At 37.7% G+C, this 19338-nt stretch overlaps 3 protein-coding genes across 6 annotated transcripts in view; 1 reads left to right on the forward strand and 2 right to left on the reverse strand.

The window, feature by feature from the left end:
* Window positions 1–19338, forward strand: part of LOC145479208 (integrator complex subunit 3-like) — a 306674-nt gene that overhangs the window by 161993 nt on the left and 125343 nt on the right. The window lies entirely within an intron of this gene.
* The window catches only part of LOC145479884 (uncharacterized), a 192565-nt gene that overhangs the window by 52860 nt on the left and 120367 nt on the right, over window positions 1–19338 (reverse strand). The window lies entirely within an intron of this gene.
* Window positions 6006–19338, reverse strand: part of LOC145479655 (uncharacterized) — a 14720-nt gene continuing 1387 nt past the window's right edge. The window contains exon 1 of the mRNA XM_081458072.1: window positions 6006–19338. This exon is cut by the window's right edge and continues 1387 nt beyond it. Within this exon, the coding sequence (XP_081314198.1) occupies window positions 14219–14833 (615 nt within the window). The 5' untranslated portion in view covers window positions 14834–19338 and the 3' untranslated portion in view covers window positions 6006–14218.

The following is a 19338-nucleotide window of genomic DNA, read 5'->3' on the forward strand; positions in this document are numbered from 1 at the left end:
TTGTACCTGAGAAACATTGCTCTGAATTTTTTTTGGCTGGGGCGCTCTTCGTTCTCGAGGAATAACGTATGCAAAAAGCTCAGTTTTCCAAGCGGCATCTTTTGGAGATCTTTTGTTGAACAAAAAACAAAAGAAACCTTATTATTTTGTTGAACAGCAAACAGGCAGACTGTTTATAGTGTATTCCACTGAATCTTAGCTGTCTTAAAGTCAAAGGAAAATAGTATATAGAGCGGAAATCTGGGAACAGATTGTTTACATCAGTTATTGTGACGTAAACACAACACGTGAATCGATCGAGCAGCAAACGAAATACCATCGAACGAAAAAGAGATGTGCCGCATTAGAGCTCTGTCAACTAATATCTTAAGCATAGTGTTAAAGTGCCTTGTGTGCCTGCCTGGTGGTTGAGAGGCATCATAAAGCCTCGATAAACCCGTAAGTCATCAGCACATTTTAAAGAATGAAAATGTGTTCTGAAACTTCGAAGGTAGCTGATATACTGTAATCGTGTTATCGGCATTCGAAGTCAGATCGAGCCAGGCAGCAAAGTCCAAGAGCAGTTCTTGCCCAAGAAAAATACCCTCTGGTGAGTTGTGGCCCATTTGCCAAGCGTTGCTAGTGTCAAAGTTTGGAAAGTGAGAACTGGTTTTTGAGTGATAAAATTTGTCTTGTATCGACCGCCATGTTTTCCCGTGCACGAGGTGTAAAGACCCTTCCCGGCATGCATTGCGATCACGTTCTGCTCGCGTTTCTTGAACTGGTAACTAGATTGTTTCGGCTTTTTTCATTTAAAGGTAATAATGGCCAACAAGTAGCGATCGATTGTAACATAGATCTGTGATCCAGGTTGCGTTGATTTTATTTCATATCGGCATGATTTGTAGTGTTTTGAACTTCTGGGATCAGCGGACATGCAGATGTATGGAGACCCGTACGTTGCGCAGAAGGGTTAATTTGTCAATCTGTTAGGCAGTGCGTGACATAAAGCTACGATGACGTTTGTCGAAAAATATGTATTTATCTCGTGATTTTTAGCCATTTAAGACGTTGCTGTATTTGGAAAAGTGCTTATTTGATGTTTATTTGTTCAGTGCAGATAATCATTGTCCCAGATAACCAAAGTAAGTTCCAGATGTTAACACTATTTTCCGGCCGCCATATTTTACCTATTTAAACCTGAAATCAACATTTTTGAGCTTATACGTTGCGTGAAATTAACATTTTGCTGTTTTCTAAGTGAAACCAACATCCTTTCCATCACGCGTTACGTGAAATCAACATTTTTACCTATTTAGACCTGAAATTAACAATTTTTAGCTTATAAGTTGCGTGAAATTAACATTTTGCTGTTTTCTAAGCGAAATCAACATCCTTGCCGTCATGCGTTAACGTGAAATCAGCATTTTTACCTATTTAGACCTGAAATCAACATTTTTGAGCTTATACGTTGCGTGAAATTAACATTTTGCTGTTTTGTAAGTGAAATTAACATCCTTGCCATCACGCGTTAACATGAAATCAGCATTTTTACCTATTTAGACCTGAGATCAACAATTTTTAGCTTACAAGTTGCATCAAATTAACATTTTGCTGTTTTCTATGTGAAATCAACATCCTTGCTGTCACGCGTTAACGTGAAATCAGCATTTTTACCTATTTAGACCTGAAATCGACATTTTTGAGCTTATACGCTGCGTGAAATTAACATTTTGCCGTTTTCTAAGTGAAATCAACATCCTTGCCGTCACGCGTTAACGTGAAATCAGCATTTTTACCTATTTAGACCTGAGATCAACAATTTTTAGCTTATACGTTGCGTGAAATTAACATTTTGCTGTTTTCTAAGTGAAATCAACGTCCTTGCCGTCACGCGTTAACGTGAAATCAGCATTTTTACCTATTTAGACCTGAGATCAACAATTTTTAGCTTATAAGTTGCGTGAAATTAACATTTTGCTGTTTTCTATGTGAAATCAACATCCTTGCCGTCATGCGTTAACGTGAAATCAGCATTTTTACCTATTTAGACCTGAGATCAACAATTTTTAGCTTATAAGTTGTGTGAAATTAACATTTTGCTGTTTTGTAAGTGAAATCAACATCCTTGCCGTCACGCGTTAACGTGAAATCAGCATTTTTACCTATTTAGACCTGAAATCGACATTTTTGAGCTTATACGCTGCATGAAATTAACATTTTGCCGTTTTCTAAGTGAAATCAACATCCTTGCCGTCACGCGTTAACATGAAATCAGCATTTTTACCTATTTAGACCTGAGATCAACAATTTTTAGCTTATACGTTGCGTGAAATTAACATTTTGCCGTGTTCTAAGTGAAATCAACATCCTTGCCGTCACGCGTTAACGTGAAATCAGCATTTTTACCTATTTAGACCTGAGATCAACAATTTTTAGCTTATAAGTTGCGTGAAATTAACATTTTGCTGTTTTCTATGTGAAATCAACATCCTTGCCGTCATGCGTTAACGTGAAATCAGCATTTTTACCTATTTAGACCTGAGATCAACAATTTTTAGCTTATAAGTTGTGTGAAATTAACATTTTGCTGTTTTGTAAGTGAAATCAACATCCTTGCCGTCACGCGTTAACATGAAATCAGCATTTTTACCTATTTAGACCTGAGATCGACATTTTTGAGCTTATACGCTGCGTGAAATTAACATTTTGCCGTTTTCTAAGTGAAATCAACATCCTTGCCGTCACGTGTTAACATGAAATCAGCATTTTTACCTATTTAGACCTGAGATCAACAATTTTTAGCTTATAAGTTGCATGAAATTAACATTTTGCTGTTTTGTAAGTGAAATCAACATCCTTGCCATCACGCGTTAACGTGAAATCAGCATTTTTACCTATTTAGACCTGAAATCGACATTTTTGAGCTCATACGCTGCGTGAAATTAACATTTTGCCGTTTTCTAAGTGAAATCAACATCCTTGCCGTCACGCGTTAACGTGAAATCAGCATTTTTACCTATTTAGATCTGAAATCAACATTTTTGAGTTTATACGCTGCGTAAAATTAACATTTTGCTGTTTTCTATGTGAAATCAACATCCCTACCGTCACGGGTTAACATGAAATCAACATTTAAACCTTTTTTGACCTAAAATCGACATTTTTGAGCTTTTACGTTTCGTAAAATTGACATTTTGCTGTTTTCTAAGAGAAATCAACATCCTTGCCGTCGCGCGTTAACATGAGTCAACATTTTAAGCATTTTTGACCTGACATCAACAAATTTGAGCTTATATAAGCTGCGTGAAATTGACATTTTGCTGGTTTCTAAGTAAAATCAAAGTCCTTGCGGTCGTGGCGGGCCGATCCTTTGTTATAATAAGCCGAGGCGAGACTTTGAGTTATAACAAAGGTTTGGCTTGGCTATTATAACAAAGGATCGGCTCTGTTTATCATAACAAAGGCCCAGCTTCATTTATTTGAAGGACTCGGCGGGAAAAGGGCATCAGGTATTTTAATCAAAGGTGAACTTTGTCGAAAACGCTCCAAATTTCGCATGCAGCTTCGTTCAGGTATGTTAAGCAATGTCCCGTAGTTTTCGCGCTAAAGTTCGCTTCGTTCTCAAGATATTGCGTATGCAATAAACCACTCGGTTTTTCCAACCTGTGTGCCTTTTTTGCATACGTTATTTCTCAAGAACGAAAGGCAACTTCAGAGCAATGTTTGTCAGGTGAAACGAAGCCCACATGCCAAAATTCAGCTAGTTTTAAGCGCTTTCAAAAATGGCCGAAAAATCTAGGGGACATTCTTGCACGCAGCCTTTCATTTGACCATCCGTCGTCAAATTTCAATTTACGGGTTAGACGTATATTTTAGCATGCGCCACATGACTTGACCTATGTTAAGCTGAAATAGACACAGAGCTGATAATTTCGAAATGTTCTAACGTCATTTGCTGTAAAAGGCAGGTCCAAAGCCGATTTGACGTGTTTCTAGTCGATCTCTCACCATTCGTCGCACATGAAGCAGATGTTTGCTTTTGTTTACACAAGATTAACATCCGATGTACATCGCCTACTGTCAACCTATTATTGGTCAAATACTATGAATCTGTGACCATCTTTCTGCGCATATGACCATCACTGCATCTAAGTCTAAAACGGCTGAGTCATTTGTAGATAGTTGCTTGCTTTCCGCTGCGCCAAAATATTGTGTTTGATCGATTGCTGACCATTGCTGATAAGCGTGTCGGCGCAGCACAATCTCACAGCCGTTATTGTTCGTCACGCAATACTGTCACGGCATATGCTGCACATTTTGATCTATTTTGTATAGAGTACTCTCAGGATAAGTGAAACAATTTAATCATTGTTCATCTGTTTTTTCATATATAATAATATATGTGTATATTTAGATAATCATATTCTATTGTGAACGTGGCCTCGGTCCAAATCACGTTTGTTGTACGTTCTGATGTTTCAGACAACAGCTGATAAAGCTAGTACCTGTACTCACTAGAATTTTAAGAAAATCGCCATAAACAAATTATAGATTAATGAAGCAAGAACTAGCTGAAATCACGTGTCGAATTCGTGAGAAAAACAGACTAAATTTAATTAGTAATTACGTGAGTAAATAGCCCTGGCCATGCCATTTTGTTTGCTTAGTGGCGAGGCATTGGTATGTAACAGAAAATAGAGGACTGTTGTCAATACAGTCCAAAATTATCATCAGTAAAATATTGTAAATAAAACACCTATTGACCAGTTACCTCGGCAGCCATCATATGGTCATTCCGATAAGGGTTTCATTATTGTCTTTACCCCTATTAAGCGGCCACCCAAAATTTAACAACTTTGTTTTGGAAAGGGCGATGGCAGATAAGAGTTTGAAATTGAAGGTGCATGACGAGTGATAATTCAAACACACGTCTATCATGATTGTATCGAATTGACTCCATGTTCACCGAGAAATTTATAGCCCGACAGTGAAAAATTAAATATTCAAGGTACACCAACCTCTATTTAAGCGGCTAGCCCCATTAAGCGGTCGCCACCCATTTCCTCGAGGGTAGCCCACTGTATTACATGTAAACCAAAAATAATTGCATACCGTAAAAAGACCTAGGTATGAGTTTAGCGTTACAGTATTACGCAGGGGCATGTAGGTAGCGATGGTCGAGTAAAAGATAACAACAGGGGCAATGGTAAATTATTCATTCTTTTCATTTCTTAATTTAATCTCTTCCTACTCAACACGATTGTGTGCTCCCAGTGATTCCAAGGCTTATGGAGCCTTATGTATTGGGATAGAAATTGTCCCACCCCTACCCCCTAAAATGGGATGACAGAATTGTGTGACAAACAAGGAACTGCTGCAAGCAAGGATTCAAGCCATCAAACCATGATGATCAAATGTAATATTTTGGTGTAGTGCAAAGCAAGCAACTATCTACGAATGACTTAGCTGTTTTTGACTTAGATGCAGTGGTGATCATATGTGTCGAACGAGGGTCACAGATTCATGGTATTCGACCGTTAAATAAGTTGACAGTTGGCGATGTACATCGGATGTTATGTAAACAAAAGCAAACTTCTGCTTTATGTGCGACGAATGGTGAGAGAAACACATCAAATCGGCTTTGGACCTGCCTTTTACAGCAAATGAGGTTAGAACATTTCAAAATTATCAGCTCTGTGTCTATTTCAACTTAACATAGGTCAAGTCATGTGGTGCATGCTAAAATATACGTCTAACCCGTAAACTGAAATTTGACGACGGATGGTCAAATATTTGCATTTTTGACATACTTTGAAAAGCTCTCGCGTCGCTCATAATCATTTGCCCAAAGATATTTTTACAGGAATCTGTAGACCATCCTTGTGCGATTCAACCACCAGAAGCTTGGTTCATTTGCAGGTTTCGCACATGGTGAAAATTAATTATATTCACGAAGTACTTTTAAGTGAATGAAATACATGTCTTCGAAATTTAATTATTGTGCACCCAAAAAAACAACGCAACATTCCCTAAAATCAACCCAGTACACATTTAAACATTGCACAAAAATATTTCAGTGTTTTAAAGACGGAAGAATAATGTGGTTTTGCACGCGAGGCTCTCAAAGTTGTTTAATAAAATGGTGCGTCAAATGACGATTTTAACGGAATTTGGTAATTTGCATATTTCTTTGAAATAAAAGGATATTTTGCCAAAAAAACTATCCAGTAGTTTTTGTCATGCCCTAGCCTATCTACCATAAGAAATGAGTGAAATCGAATTTTCGACCCTTGCTGCGAAATTAAGAATTTGTCTGATTTTTACGGGCAGGCACTCTTAATACAGACCATTTATTTATTGTATCCCTAAAAACAATGAAAAAAGAAAGGAAAAAATTAACAAATCAACATCCACCCAGAGTCGATCACGGTTTCTTTCTAATGCAGACTTATCCACTACCCACTGTGCTAAGTGAACATTACATGGATGAGGTGGAGAAAACAAACGTTATTACAATTAATTAAACCGCTGATAACTCAGTGGGCTCGAGTCTGTACGAGGATTGTCTGTAGGTTAATTTGTCCTTCACCTAACAACCGCCCAGTGAGTATATTAATTTTGGTATTCGTGGATTTTTCTGATGCTCGACAGTGCTTTTTTTAAAGCTTAGAGGTCACATGTGTTCATTCGTTGGCAAATAGAGTCACAACGTTTGTTTTGAGGGAAGGTCTTCATGACTTGTTTTGCACTGGGGCTCTTTGCAAGCTACACACAACACAGGTAAGCTGAAACAAGATGTTTTGTTCAAGAAGCTTGATTTCGAAGAAATCGTAGTGAATCAACGTAGTAGTTGAACCATACATTAGTCATTGTGATTGCCGACTGGATCTGGAGAGAGTTTAGCATTCCACATTAGGCCATTTGTGTTGGACTTTTTTGAACATGGTGAAAGAGAAGTTGTTGAGACAGTTTGTCTTGTTATTTTCCTTTGATTTCCTTGATGAAAGACCAGGTGTCCAGCCTGAATGAGAAAGGAGTCTAAGCTGTAGTTTTGGGGCCAGAAAGTTCTGACACGGAAATTAAGGATGTTCTTGAAGGTAAATACAACCTTGTGTTTACAAAGTCAGTGCCCTTTCAAGTGGGTTTTGAATACAGATCGCAGATTTAAAGCATCTTCCTGGACGTTAGAAAACAAAAGTGGTAATGTACAGTATTACTTTGAAGTTTAACTCAAATTTTTGAACGACTAGTAAATCCAGGCCGATAAAATGGCTGCAAAAGCTTTTGGCAAAATCTCAAGCTTTCGCTTTAGCGTGAAGGATTAATTTGAACATGCTGTCACACAGCGAAGCACATCTGCAAAATTTTGAACATTTTTTTGCTTTTAGATAGTTTTTTTTTGCCTCATCTTGAATGAAAATTTATTACTCAGGCTTCGGTGGAGAAACAGAAAGAATTTCTTACTGCCAGGTATATATAGTTTTTTAAAAACTGCGCCTGTGAGTCACGCAAAGTTCATTGGACAACTTGCAAACTCAAATCATTGAAAAGCATGATTGGGTGGTGTTAATGACCAAAGATCAAAATACTCAAATACTCTCGGGATGTTTCAAACAACGATAATCTTTGTGGAAATTGATTATCTATGAAGTTTTGACCACCGGGTAGCCAGTATTCTGAACAAACTTGTCCGTGAGTCAAGATTTTTGTAGTATGGCTGGGAAAATTCGTCCACTACAAAACCAAAACATTTATTATTTTAGTAAAAGATTATCTGCTATAGTAAAAGAATGGAAATTTTGTTGTTTTCGGTTTCGTTTTGTCCTGCAAAGTCAATAATTAACTTGTTTTTGCATGTTCAATTTTCTCGGCTTTTGTTGCACAGCAAAGGAAAAATATAATTTCTTGTTTTCTTATCAGTTTTAATACACCTCAAGTTGAGTTCTTTTTGTTGATATTTTTTAATGTTTTGGCCCATCATTTGTTCAATTTTAAATAAACGATGTCTTGAAGTCTGATCTTATACATGTACATGGCTGTGGTTACTGGGCATATGGTTTATTTTTCTGCTTACACTCGCTCTGAAATATTTCTAAAAAATTCTAGAGAATTAGGGGTAGGTTGTGAATCATTACGTCACACCCACGTTTTTTGCGCCAAAACTTATACAAATTTTAAATTCGAATCTGAGCAAGCGGAACAAGTCCACTTCATTTTATAGAGGTAGAAGTCTACTTGTGGCAAGTCTATCTGGAGGCGTTCATGCAGGATGTTTTTGCCTATGTAAGCATTAACTTTGAATGGCTACCCTGGAACTGCAAACGCTCATGCTCCATCCACGCTACGCCAGAGAAATTTGAAAAGGGTGTTAATCACTCTGAAACACATCAAATGTTTTCCATCCAAACTTGGTTGGAGAAATTTGAAAATGCAACAATCACCGGCCATTTTGGTGTTGTGTTTGAGGAAATCGTGACTTCATCGTTTTGGAAAAGCTCCATTTTGAAAATGTTTTCCATCCACATTAAAACACAAAGTTGGTGTTTTCAAATTCCTCGGGTTTGAACAGTGTTTTCATTTGAAGAGTGCCCGTTTTCACGGCAAATTATTGTGGATGGAAGACCTAACCATAGAAATAAAGCTGCGTTTTCAAATTTCTCTAGCATAGTGTGGATGAGGCCTTAGTATAGTTGTTTATCAAGTATTACAAATCAATCTGAAGGTCAAAATTGCCAAAATTACGCTGGCGTAATGTGGATGAGGCCTTCGTATAGTCGTTTATCAAGTATTACAAATCAATCTGAAGGTCAAAATTGCTAAAATTACGCACTGGTTGGTAAACATGCACTGAGTATCAGATAAGATTGAAATCTCCGGTGATATCACAAATTGTTCTTGCGGACAGACTGGTTGGTGGTTTCCACTGGAATGCTAGCAGCCTTGTACCAAGAGTCTTCATTCCCCCTGACCAGTGGTCAAGAAACGAGCAACCCTGGAGAGATGCAATTTGAAGTCCGAAAATGTCGGACTTCCGGTTAAATTGTGCTCAGCTCAAAAACACGTGGCTCAATCTAGTTGCTTGTGTTTTTCTTTAGCGTGCGAGGGCACCTGTTTTTTTCTGCTCTTGTTTCACGCGCAAAAAAAAAAAGAGCCAAAAAAACTGGATGGTCTCGCAGGCTAGTTTTTCTTCCAATCATTTTTATTGTTTTTAAAGCCAATGAAACTGAAGGCTGTAGTGGAACTAGATATTCCTCGCTGTGGACACTCTTGACAACTTGTTCATTCTATATTCTTCACCATCGGCATACCTACATTGGTCACATGAGCTGTTCCTCAATTTTCTCTAATTTCCCTCGACAAAGGAAAATAAACCTCATTTCCTCGTTGCCTTGTTGCAACTTGAAATGAAAATATCGCCTAGACTTTGCATTTCCCAGAATCTTTACATCAGAAACTTCCATCCAAAATGTCATGAATGTGTCCTTGTATGTCCTTATAAGCAGAACCTGAAAATGCCATTTTGCTACAAAACTCAAAACTTGTTTCTGTTTATCTCATTTGATAAAGAGAGAATGATTAATGTTTTCATTAAGACAGTATTGCCTTGATTTTTCAATATTTCCAATGTTCGCTTTTCACCCAGATTTACTGCCAACTATTTTTTGGTGAACCAGAAACAAAAATGATAAATGTTTAAAACAAATGACATCGTCCACCCTTGTCAAATGCAATAGCATGATCGTTTTAATTGTAATACCTTCTCATCCAAATGTTACTTTGTTTCTTTCAATTGGTACCTTCTTAGCGAACACTGAACTACTGCTCATACTCTAAATATGAAAATCAACCACAATATTCCCTAAACCAGATAATATTTAACATAATCAAAAAATATTTTAATTTATTTGTTCAATTCACGAGTTTGCTCACAGAGTACTTTGATTATTCTACGAAATATCATTGAACAGGCAAACGAAAAGCAAGCTATGTGTACCCTGTATTTGAACTTCATAGATTTCGAAAAAGCTTTCAATTCCATCCACAGAGAAAGTTTATGGGAGATTATGGGGAGGTATGGAATTCCAGAGAAAATAGTGAAAAATAACGGTCAAAGTGTATTATAATGGTTTCAAGTGTGCAGTGGTGGATGTGGGGGCGATAGGCGATTGGTATGACATAAAAATTGGTGTCAAGCAAGGATGCAATATGTCTGAATTCTTGTTCTTGATCATAATGGACTGGGTAACGAGAAGAACAGTTGGAAATGGTGAGAACGGCATTAGATGGAGGTTTACGTCCAAACTTGATGATTTGAACTTTGCAGATGATATAGCTCTAATTTCCTCTACCAAACAGCAGATTCAGGATAAAACAACAAAGCTGGAAGAAGAAGCCAGATAAGCTGGGGTTTAAGGTCAGTACAGAAAAGTAGAAAGTGGTGAGGATTAACACAAGAAACCAAGACAAGATTGTACTCAATGAAATAGATATTGAGGATGTTGATGAGTTCACATACTTTGAAGCAAAAGTGTGTAACCTGCCTGGTTTTCACCATCGCAGCTGGACATTGTATTGATGATGGCCTTGTTCGTGGAATTTGCTATGCAGCGTGACCTCCCAACAGAAGCAGCTGGAGATGCACCTGATTTTCATATTCGACACCAGTCATCTGCGCGGCCTAAATTCCGGCTTCCGTTTCCTTAAGGCCCCGCACGCACACTGTACTTTTTTAATTTTAATTTCAGATCCATGGCATATCCATTGCACTGATTTCAACGAACATGGTTTTCCACTGATGAGGGGTCAAGCCCAAAATGTCTGGAAACAGTACCCGAAATATGGCACTTGATTTTTCTTACTGACCACTTTCATGCAAGGAAGAAGGTGGTATGAAAGACCTGAAGAACCGACAATCCAAAGTGAGAGGTGCATTCATCAGACTGAAGAACACGTGGGATTCCAATAGCATCTCAAGGAAAACAAAATTAAGACTGTATAAGACACTGGTGGTGCCGGTGTTGTTATATGGATGCAAGACATGGAAAATGAACAAAGGAGATGACAAAGCTATAGATGTATTCCAGAGTAAGTGCCTACGAAAGATCCTATGAATTGAATGGCAAGATCATGTCAGTACTAAGGAGCTGTTGGAAAGAGCGACTATGAAACCGCTGAATGAGGAAGTGAAGTATCTAGATGGAATGCGATTGGTCACATCCTGAGGCAGGATTGCAATAATGATTGTAACATTGCAACAGGCTGGGCCCCAGAGGGGGGAAGGAGATGAGGAAGGCCCAAGACCACATGGTGACAAACAGTTGAAAAGGAATGTAAAGAGGCAGGGTGGATATCATGGAAGGAAACAAGGATGATTGCAGCAGACAGAGAACAGTGGAAGACCTCTGTAAAGGCCCTATGTGCCCCAAGGCACGAGGAGGATAGGTAACAGGTAACGGCTCTACAGCTTTATGGTTCTACAGCTCTACAGTCACATATCTCAAGGTAATTACCTCTATAGCTCTATGGCTGTACGGCTTTACGGCTCTACCATCACACTTTTTTTCACTACTAATGTACTGCAAGAAAGTAAAATATTTACATGGTCATACTCACGTACTGAAGAAAAAACAAAAAAAAATTAATATACAATTGTACTAACATCCTGAAGGAAAGTAAAATATATAGTCATACTAATGTTCTGAAGGAAAGTGAAATATACCGCTGTACTAACATACTGAAGGAAAGTAAAATGTACAGTTGTACTAATGTCCTGAAGAAAAGTAAAATATACGGTCGTACAAATGTTCTGAAGGAAAGTAAAATATAAAGTTGTACTAACGTACTGAAGGAAAGTAAAATAATTATACGCTCATACTAACATACTGAAAGAAAGTAAATTATATGGTCGCACTAACGTACTGAGGGAAAGTAAAATATACGATCATACTAATATTCTGAAGGAAGAGCAAATGTACCGTCGTACTAATGTACTGAATGAAAGTAAAATATACAGTCCTACTAACGTACTCTAGGAAAGTGAAATATACAGTCCTACTAACGTACTGAAGGAAAGTAAAATGTATGGTCCTATTAACATACTGAAGGAATAAAGTAACTAAAATATGTGGTTGTACTAACATACGGAAGGAAATATGCGTTTGTACTGACATACTGAAAGAAACTTAGTAAAATAGGGGGTCATACTAACGTATTGAAGGAAAGTTAGTGAAATATACAGCTGTAACAACAAAATCCAGCATTTATGGGTGCCTGACCAAATTAAGGCTATCATAGAACCCTAGTCAGCGTGTACCATATTCAATGCCATCGAAATTATTGATATTGCATGGTGAAGTGAAATCTTATTGCTTTACTGTAAGTTGACTAGTCCTTTATAGCCTAAATTTGAAACAGAGGCTGTGGTCAGGCACCCATAAATGATTACTTTATTGTGGCCATGTATTTGACTAACTTTCCTTCAATACATTAGTATGACTATTTTACTTATTTTCCTTCAGTATGTTAGTACGACCGTATATTTTACTTACTTTCCTTCGGTACGTTAGTACGACTGTATAGTTTACTTAATTTCCTTCAGTACATTACCAGTAGTACGACTATATATTTTACTTTCCTTCAAAACTTTAGTGCAACTGTAGAAAAAATTATTTGCCTTTCCTTCAGTAAGTTAGTATGACTGTATATTTTACCTTCCTTCAGTACATTAGTGCGACTCTATATTTTACTCTCCTCCAGTTCGTTAGTATGACCGTATATTTTACTTTCCTTCAGTACATTCGTAAGACCACATATTTTACTTTCCTACAGTACATTAGTACGAACCTCTTACTAAGCGAGCGTGAGGGCCGTACTGGGGAATATTGGCCTGAGGTCATGGCAGTACAAAAACGACCGAGGGCCAATATACCCCAGTACGGCTCGAGCTAGATAGGTTAGTAAGTAGTTTATTATATGGCACTCGGGCCACACTTGTTTGTTTTGTGATAAAACATACATTTGGTCACTTGAATTCAAAGGGCTCCCGCTGTAACATGTTTTTGTTGACACGAGCAACTCAGAAAGAACAAGCTACCACAAGTTTTGAAACAAATTTATTGAACGTAAATCATGTTGAATATAAACAGGACTTCAAGAACTATTTGTAACAGAATTTGACAAAAGTCTCAACAGCTGGAGGTTGTTGAAATTTGGAAAAGAGTTTCTGTCGATCCTGGAATATTTTAACTTGCGCATCACAAGATACGGATCAAAAAAAGTCTAAGTTGGTTGCTGTGAAAATCATTCAAACTTATACCCAGCTGTTGAAGAAGCAGCCTTAAAGTCAATCGTCCTCATCACTCTCGATTACAATTCGACACTTCTTTTCATTTTGGACAATTTTCACAATACCATGAAATGTTTGGAAGGTACATCCACTGATGGATCCTATGTTTGCACCTGCAAAAACTGGAGTGGTAGAAGACAGTAAAGGATCATTTTACTAATCAATCGATGAATTTTCAGTCGTGCTTGTGGCGATTTCTGTAGTCGAGCGAGCGGCTACTTGAAGATCTTGTTTATGCTCACTTGAGATAGGTTCATTTCCGGATCTAGAACGGTTAACTCTGCTGAGGGTCAAGGACGTCCTCCTTTGGTGTTTCGAACTAGCTGACTTGTAAGATTGCAAACTCTTCATGCTTTTGTGGCCACTCAGTTGGGCTACAAAGTTCCCTGGAACATCTGCATCGAGGAGCCTTGAAATACAGGTTTTCCTGATGGAATGATTTGTTACTCTTTTTCCTTCTTTTAGCGAACAGCTAAGTGTGTACTTGTCCACGTTAAATAAAGTATGTCTATGTCTATGTCTATGTCTATGTCTATGTCTTCTTGCTGAAGGCCAGCATTCTTTGCTGCAGTAGATAGAAACTTTCCGATTTCATTTTTACCAGGGGGTGCCTTCATATACCAAACTTTGCCATTTAAGCGTCAGTTATGCCAAACCGCCAAGTAAAACGGTGATTCTGGTGCATTCATCTCCACTGGCTGATGATTGCGGAATTTGTTGTGGAAGCTGACTGGACATCTCTCTGTATTGGTGGCATAAAGCTTAGGCTGGAATGCTCTTTGGTGCCCTTGTTCCTGACCATGTCGGGTCTTTGTACCTTGCTCGGCTAATCAAACCAAGATTTCTTGGCCATCATTCTGCTGTTGAAGCTGAACGTCTCCCCAGTGTAACTTAAGACTTTCCTCTCGCTTGGAAATCAAAGTGTGGAGATGAAAACCACCATACAGTCCTTTGAAGTGCAACTGGAATGGAGTCGCTGAATTCTCCCGCTTCAAAAAGAGCATCTTCGTTTTTGTCAATTGCCTTAGCAGCTTGCAGCTTGTTTGCTTTGCCGTGCTCATGAACCAGTGGCTTGCACTTCGCAGCTAGTACGCTTCTCGATTTTTCAAACTCATTGTCCTTGAGTATGTTGAATGGATATTTCTTCCCAGTTAAGTATCGCTGTATACTGCACTGAAAACTGACAATTGTTGCTGGCTCATACTCTCCTCCATTTTTCCTGCGTGTGTTCATAAAAAATTTGGACAAAAGGTGGTCAAGCTCCGACGCAGGTACATGTAGGCTTTCAATTCTATCATTTGTCATATCATCAGCTTCCATGTTGCGGAGAAGAGTGTTCATATCAGTAGCCGTCTTCTTATTTGTATTTGCACTTTTCTGTTTGTTTATAAAATCATCTATGGCCTCCTGACTTTCGCTGATGCCTGTTTCAGTTTCTACATCAGATGTTTCCAGATCTTCAAGATAATAAAATTCGCTTGGTGAATATTCATCTTCCTCGTCCATGTTGTAAGCTCTGTAAAATATCAGTCTTTTAGCTAGTTTCTTTGTGAAGAATGAGAGTATTTACACGTTTTCTTTCCGTAGTTTTAGTTGTAAATTTTGAATTTGCTGGCTCTCGAAAACAAAAAATACACAACCTATCACAGTTTCCATAGAAATGGTCCGTACGGCAAAATTCCGACCAAGAAAGAACCAATCAGAATGCTTGGATTTACCTCAAGACTACCTTGCCATATAATAAAACTATATATTTTACTTTCCTTCAGTATGTTAGTATAACCATATATTTTACTTTCCTTACGTGACCGTATATTTGCATTTCCTTCTAAATGTTAGCATTATGTATATTTTTTCCTTTAGTACGTTAGTACGACCGTATATTTTACTTTCCTTCAGTACATTAGTACAGTCGTACATTTGCCTTTCCTTCAGTACATTCGCACAACCATATATATTACTTTCCTTCAGTTCATTAGTAGTGTAGACATGAGTGATGTAGAGCTGTAATGCCGTAGAGCTGTAAAGCTGTAGAAGCATAGAAGCGTATAGGAGTAGAGTTCCTTATCTAGAAATGTGTGATTGTAGAGCTGTAGAGTCACAGACTTGTAGAGGCGTAGAGTTTATTATCTAGATATGTGTGATCGTAGAGCCATAGAACCGTAGTGGCATAGAGTTCATTATCTAGATATGTGTGATAGTGGAGCGGTAGAACTGTAGAGCCATGGTACATTAGAATTGTAGAGCTGTAGAGTTTATTATTTACGTATGTGTTATTGTAGAGCCGTAGAGTTTATTATGTAGAAATGATCGTTACTGAAGGAGTTCAGGCATAGGGCTTAATAAAAACTTCTACAACAGACTAAATCCCATTGGTAACCATGGCAATATGCCACTGTTTTATATGTACATGCCAGAGAAGAAGTACAAAGTGATCAGTGATTAAAGCATAGAGGCATAGTGCTCTATGAAAACTTCTACTCCTATTCGAGCTTCATAAAACAGCCTGGGTATGACCTACATATGTTCTTCCATAATCACAGTAAACATGCAGAAAACGTGACAAAAAGGCAAACATGAAGAAAGCCGTCACAATGAAGTTCACTACGAGTGTGTAACACCTGACACTTTTGTATTGTTGTACCCAGGCCTAGCTCATCACTGAGCGTAACTGTTGACAGAAATAGCTGTCAAGGGATTTCACGGCTCTCGTACGGCCTACATAGAGTGGTTAAATCTGCAAGAGTAGAACATTTTTCAAATATTAAGCATGCTTACAGGCTCTTGGTTGCAATACATAACACACAATTCTCCAAAACCCGCAAAATGATTCTGGCCACAGAATCCCGCACAATGCTTAAAAAATTGCTTATTTAAATAAAACAGCTTTCCTATTGTTTGCAGAGATTCTCACGAACTTTTCAGGCTATATACCTTTCAAAATGAACGAGAAATCTCTCACTTTTGGTTTCCTCAATCAATGTTCGCGGGTGAATATTAATAACAACAAGGTGTCAAATTACATTTGCATGTGATTTCCATAAACTTTCAGGTTGTGTTTTATGCAGATAACTTCTGAGAATTTGCGAACCTTAATGTAGTTTATGAAGGAATATTCAAGCTACACAGTTTTATTGAATTAAGGTAGGAATATTTTAAAAAGGAGCTTATATACAGGTATAAATGGAAGATACAACATTCTAACATGATTTTGTTTAGATAGAGTCACAGTTTGCTTAAAGTGCCCATGAAGTAAAAAATAATTGCTGCTTATTTGAAAGGCTTTTCAAAGTAAAGAAGAATGGCGTTTTCCATTTTGGAATATCTTTTTTCGTTTAAGAGATATTTACGTTTTTGTAAGGAAAGTGATGACGTCATAGGTGGTTCCACTAAAACAGCACAACACTCAATCGAGAATAACTCTAGAAATATTAAAGCAATGTTCTTTAAACTTGGCACCAGACATGTACATCACAAAAGAAACATAATGACATCTGTCATGCCATTGCTATGACAGTAACAGTTATGTGGCTGGTTCTGTCTTAATTAAGACTAACATTCCCAGCTTTTATCTTAAACAAGGATCATCCACTCCCACCAATCTAATGAGGAGAGTTAAGAGTCTGTCCACGAGAGGACCAGGCAGACGTGACACATGCCATCTCACCGATTTCTCTCAAACTTTCACAGATGATTAAGGTCATTAAGTTATTCAAGAGTCCAAAGTAGCTCGGGCTCCCGGTCAATCCCTGGGGTATTAGGGCTTTCACATCAAATCCTAGGGATAAAACCCCAAAATTAACTCTAAAATTGCACTTCCAACAAAGATTTCTCACACTAACAGAATGCAATGGATTTTCATCTTGTTTCATCCAACAATTCTTTAAGCCTTAAGCAATGAAAGGTCCAAAGTTAGAGTGATTTGAAATTATTCTCGCCAATCTAGAACATTTGAAAATTAACCATGTCATGCAACAATTTTAAGAAACCACAAATTAGTCTTTTTAAATTGCAAATATCTCCAATGGGCAACGTTGCATGTCAACAAACATTTAGTCACACAGTAAAACCCTATTATAGTGCTATGTTTCTGATGAAGAAAATTTTTGGCCTCTGTGAAATATTCATGATCACATTCCTCTGAAGGATGTGACAGTCCAAGCTAACTGGAGCACTCTGTGACCATAAGCTGCTGTTTATAGGGAGCCGATTCGAACCCTGTAATGGTATCAGTGACTCCAATTTGTTTGTTTCTCAGCTCTAAAAACCTTAAGAGATATTTATCTGCACAGCTAAGGAGTTAAATTAATTATATAAATTCTAACAGGTACTAGTAAATCTAGTAAAACCGATACGCTTTATGCCAGAAGTCGACAGTTGAAAGCAAAGTGTGTCAGGTATATTTTGCCACATTTTGTTACTTTCCACACTTATTAAATTTATTTTCAAACTTGGAAGGCACTCGAAGTAATTTCCTTACAGGAGAAACAGCACCCTTCATGTAACTGTAGGTGTGTGGTGTGACACTTGTTTCTGTTACATGTGTCACTATATCTACTTGAATTCAGAAATAAAATTCACTGAGCTCAAAAAAATAGTCTATCTTTGACAGGCAATCCACATTCTACAGCGAATTAAGTTCTTTTTGATTACTTTTCTAAAGTATATTCTGGAGATAGAGATCCTTCAATCAGGCTAATGTAAACACCGTCGCAATGAAAAGTAAACAAAAATAACCCATGGTCTCACTCTCCCAAGGATAAACCCCAGAATATGTTAAACACAATTCATAATATCAAAATCACCAGTGAAAACATTAAAAACTGCATAACTCATTCCCAAACTTAATTTTGGCAGTAATCATCCCTCGTAGAAAGGGGACCTTCACATTACGTCACGCATTATTTTACCGTTAAAAATTGACAAATTTACAAATGTACTCACTTGATCACACGTGCATCACATATTTTCCCGTGTATCAAGTTTCCCACGACGTCTAAGGAAAACCACGGGAAAATCCTGTGTGGGGACACCTTGTCAGTATAAAAACTCACAATAACATTCAGAGACTTGAAAATTAGCTGAAATGAATTCTGAAGGCAAGTTTCTCCTGAAAAATTTTGGGGTCAATTGAATAAAAAATTTGTGTAATTAGATAAAAGTGGTTGTGACTACAAAGTGTGACTAATTTGTACATTCACGCTTTTCACAAAAACATGCCTGGCTTGGAAACTAATTCAAACTGTATTGAACCACGGGCGTAAAAAAAACTATAAAGAGCTTTAAAACTGATTTTTGAACACGCAGACATTTGGTTACGTTTTAGAGGTTTAATGTTTTTGGAGGTGATTGCCTTCAGATAAACAAAACGTGAGAATTTGGGTCGTGTATCTAAGTTGCATAATATTTTAACCCGGTTGATAGGCCAGCGTCAAAAAAACTGGGATTTGACCGGATCATGGATTGGATCACGGACCGGATCATGGATCGGATCACAGACCGGATCACAGATCGGATCACGGATCGGATCAAGGAAAAAAATTCAAAATTCAAGATTCAAAATTCAAAATTTTGTTGAGCAAATTACACTAGAGTGACTACTGTGAGCAGAACGTTTTATTTAATTTAGGTGTGATATTCCTTTATTCCTTTATAATATCAAGCCAACTTGGAGCTGGTCACAGATGAATTTTTTTCAGGCTGTTGGGTGTTGATTGCGTTGATCAATGATGTCTTCATATCTTTCTCCGCAGGTCAACTATATGATATTTCGTATGTTCACTTGCACTCTTCACCATCTACGGGTATATTACGAACTCACAATGTGACCAGCTTCCAGTTGGCTTGATAGCTCAGTTGGTAGAGCACTACACCGGTATCGCAGAGGTCATGGGTTCGAATCCCGTTCAGGCCCGAATTTTTTTCAGGCTTTAATTTCACAACTGCTTAAGTTGTGTGATTGCGATGATCAATCATGTCTTCATATCTTTCTCCGCAGTTCAGATAAATGA

This window comes from Orbicella franksi, chromosome 1 (assembly GCF_964199315.1).
Source record: "Orbicella franksi chromosome 1, jaOrbFran1.1, whole genome shotgun sequence".
In the NCBI taxonomy this organism is placed as follows: Eukaryota; Metazoa; Cnidaria; class Anthozoa; order Scleractinia; family Merulinidae; genus Orbicella; species Orbicella franksi.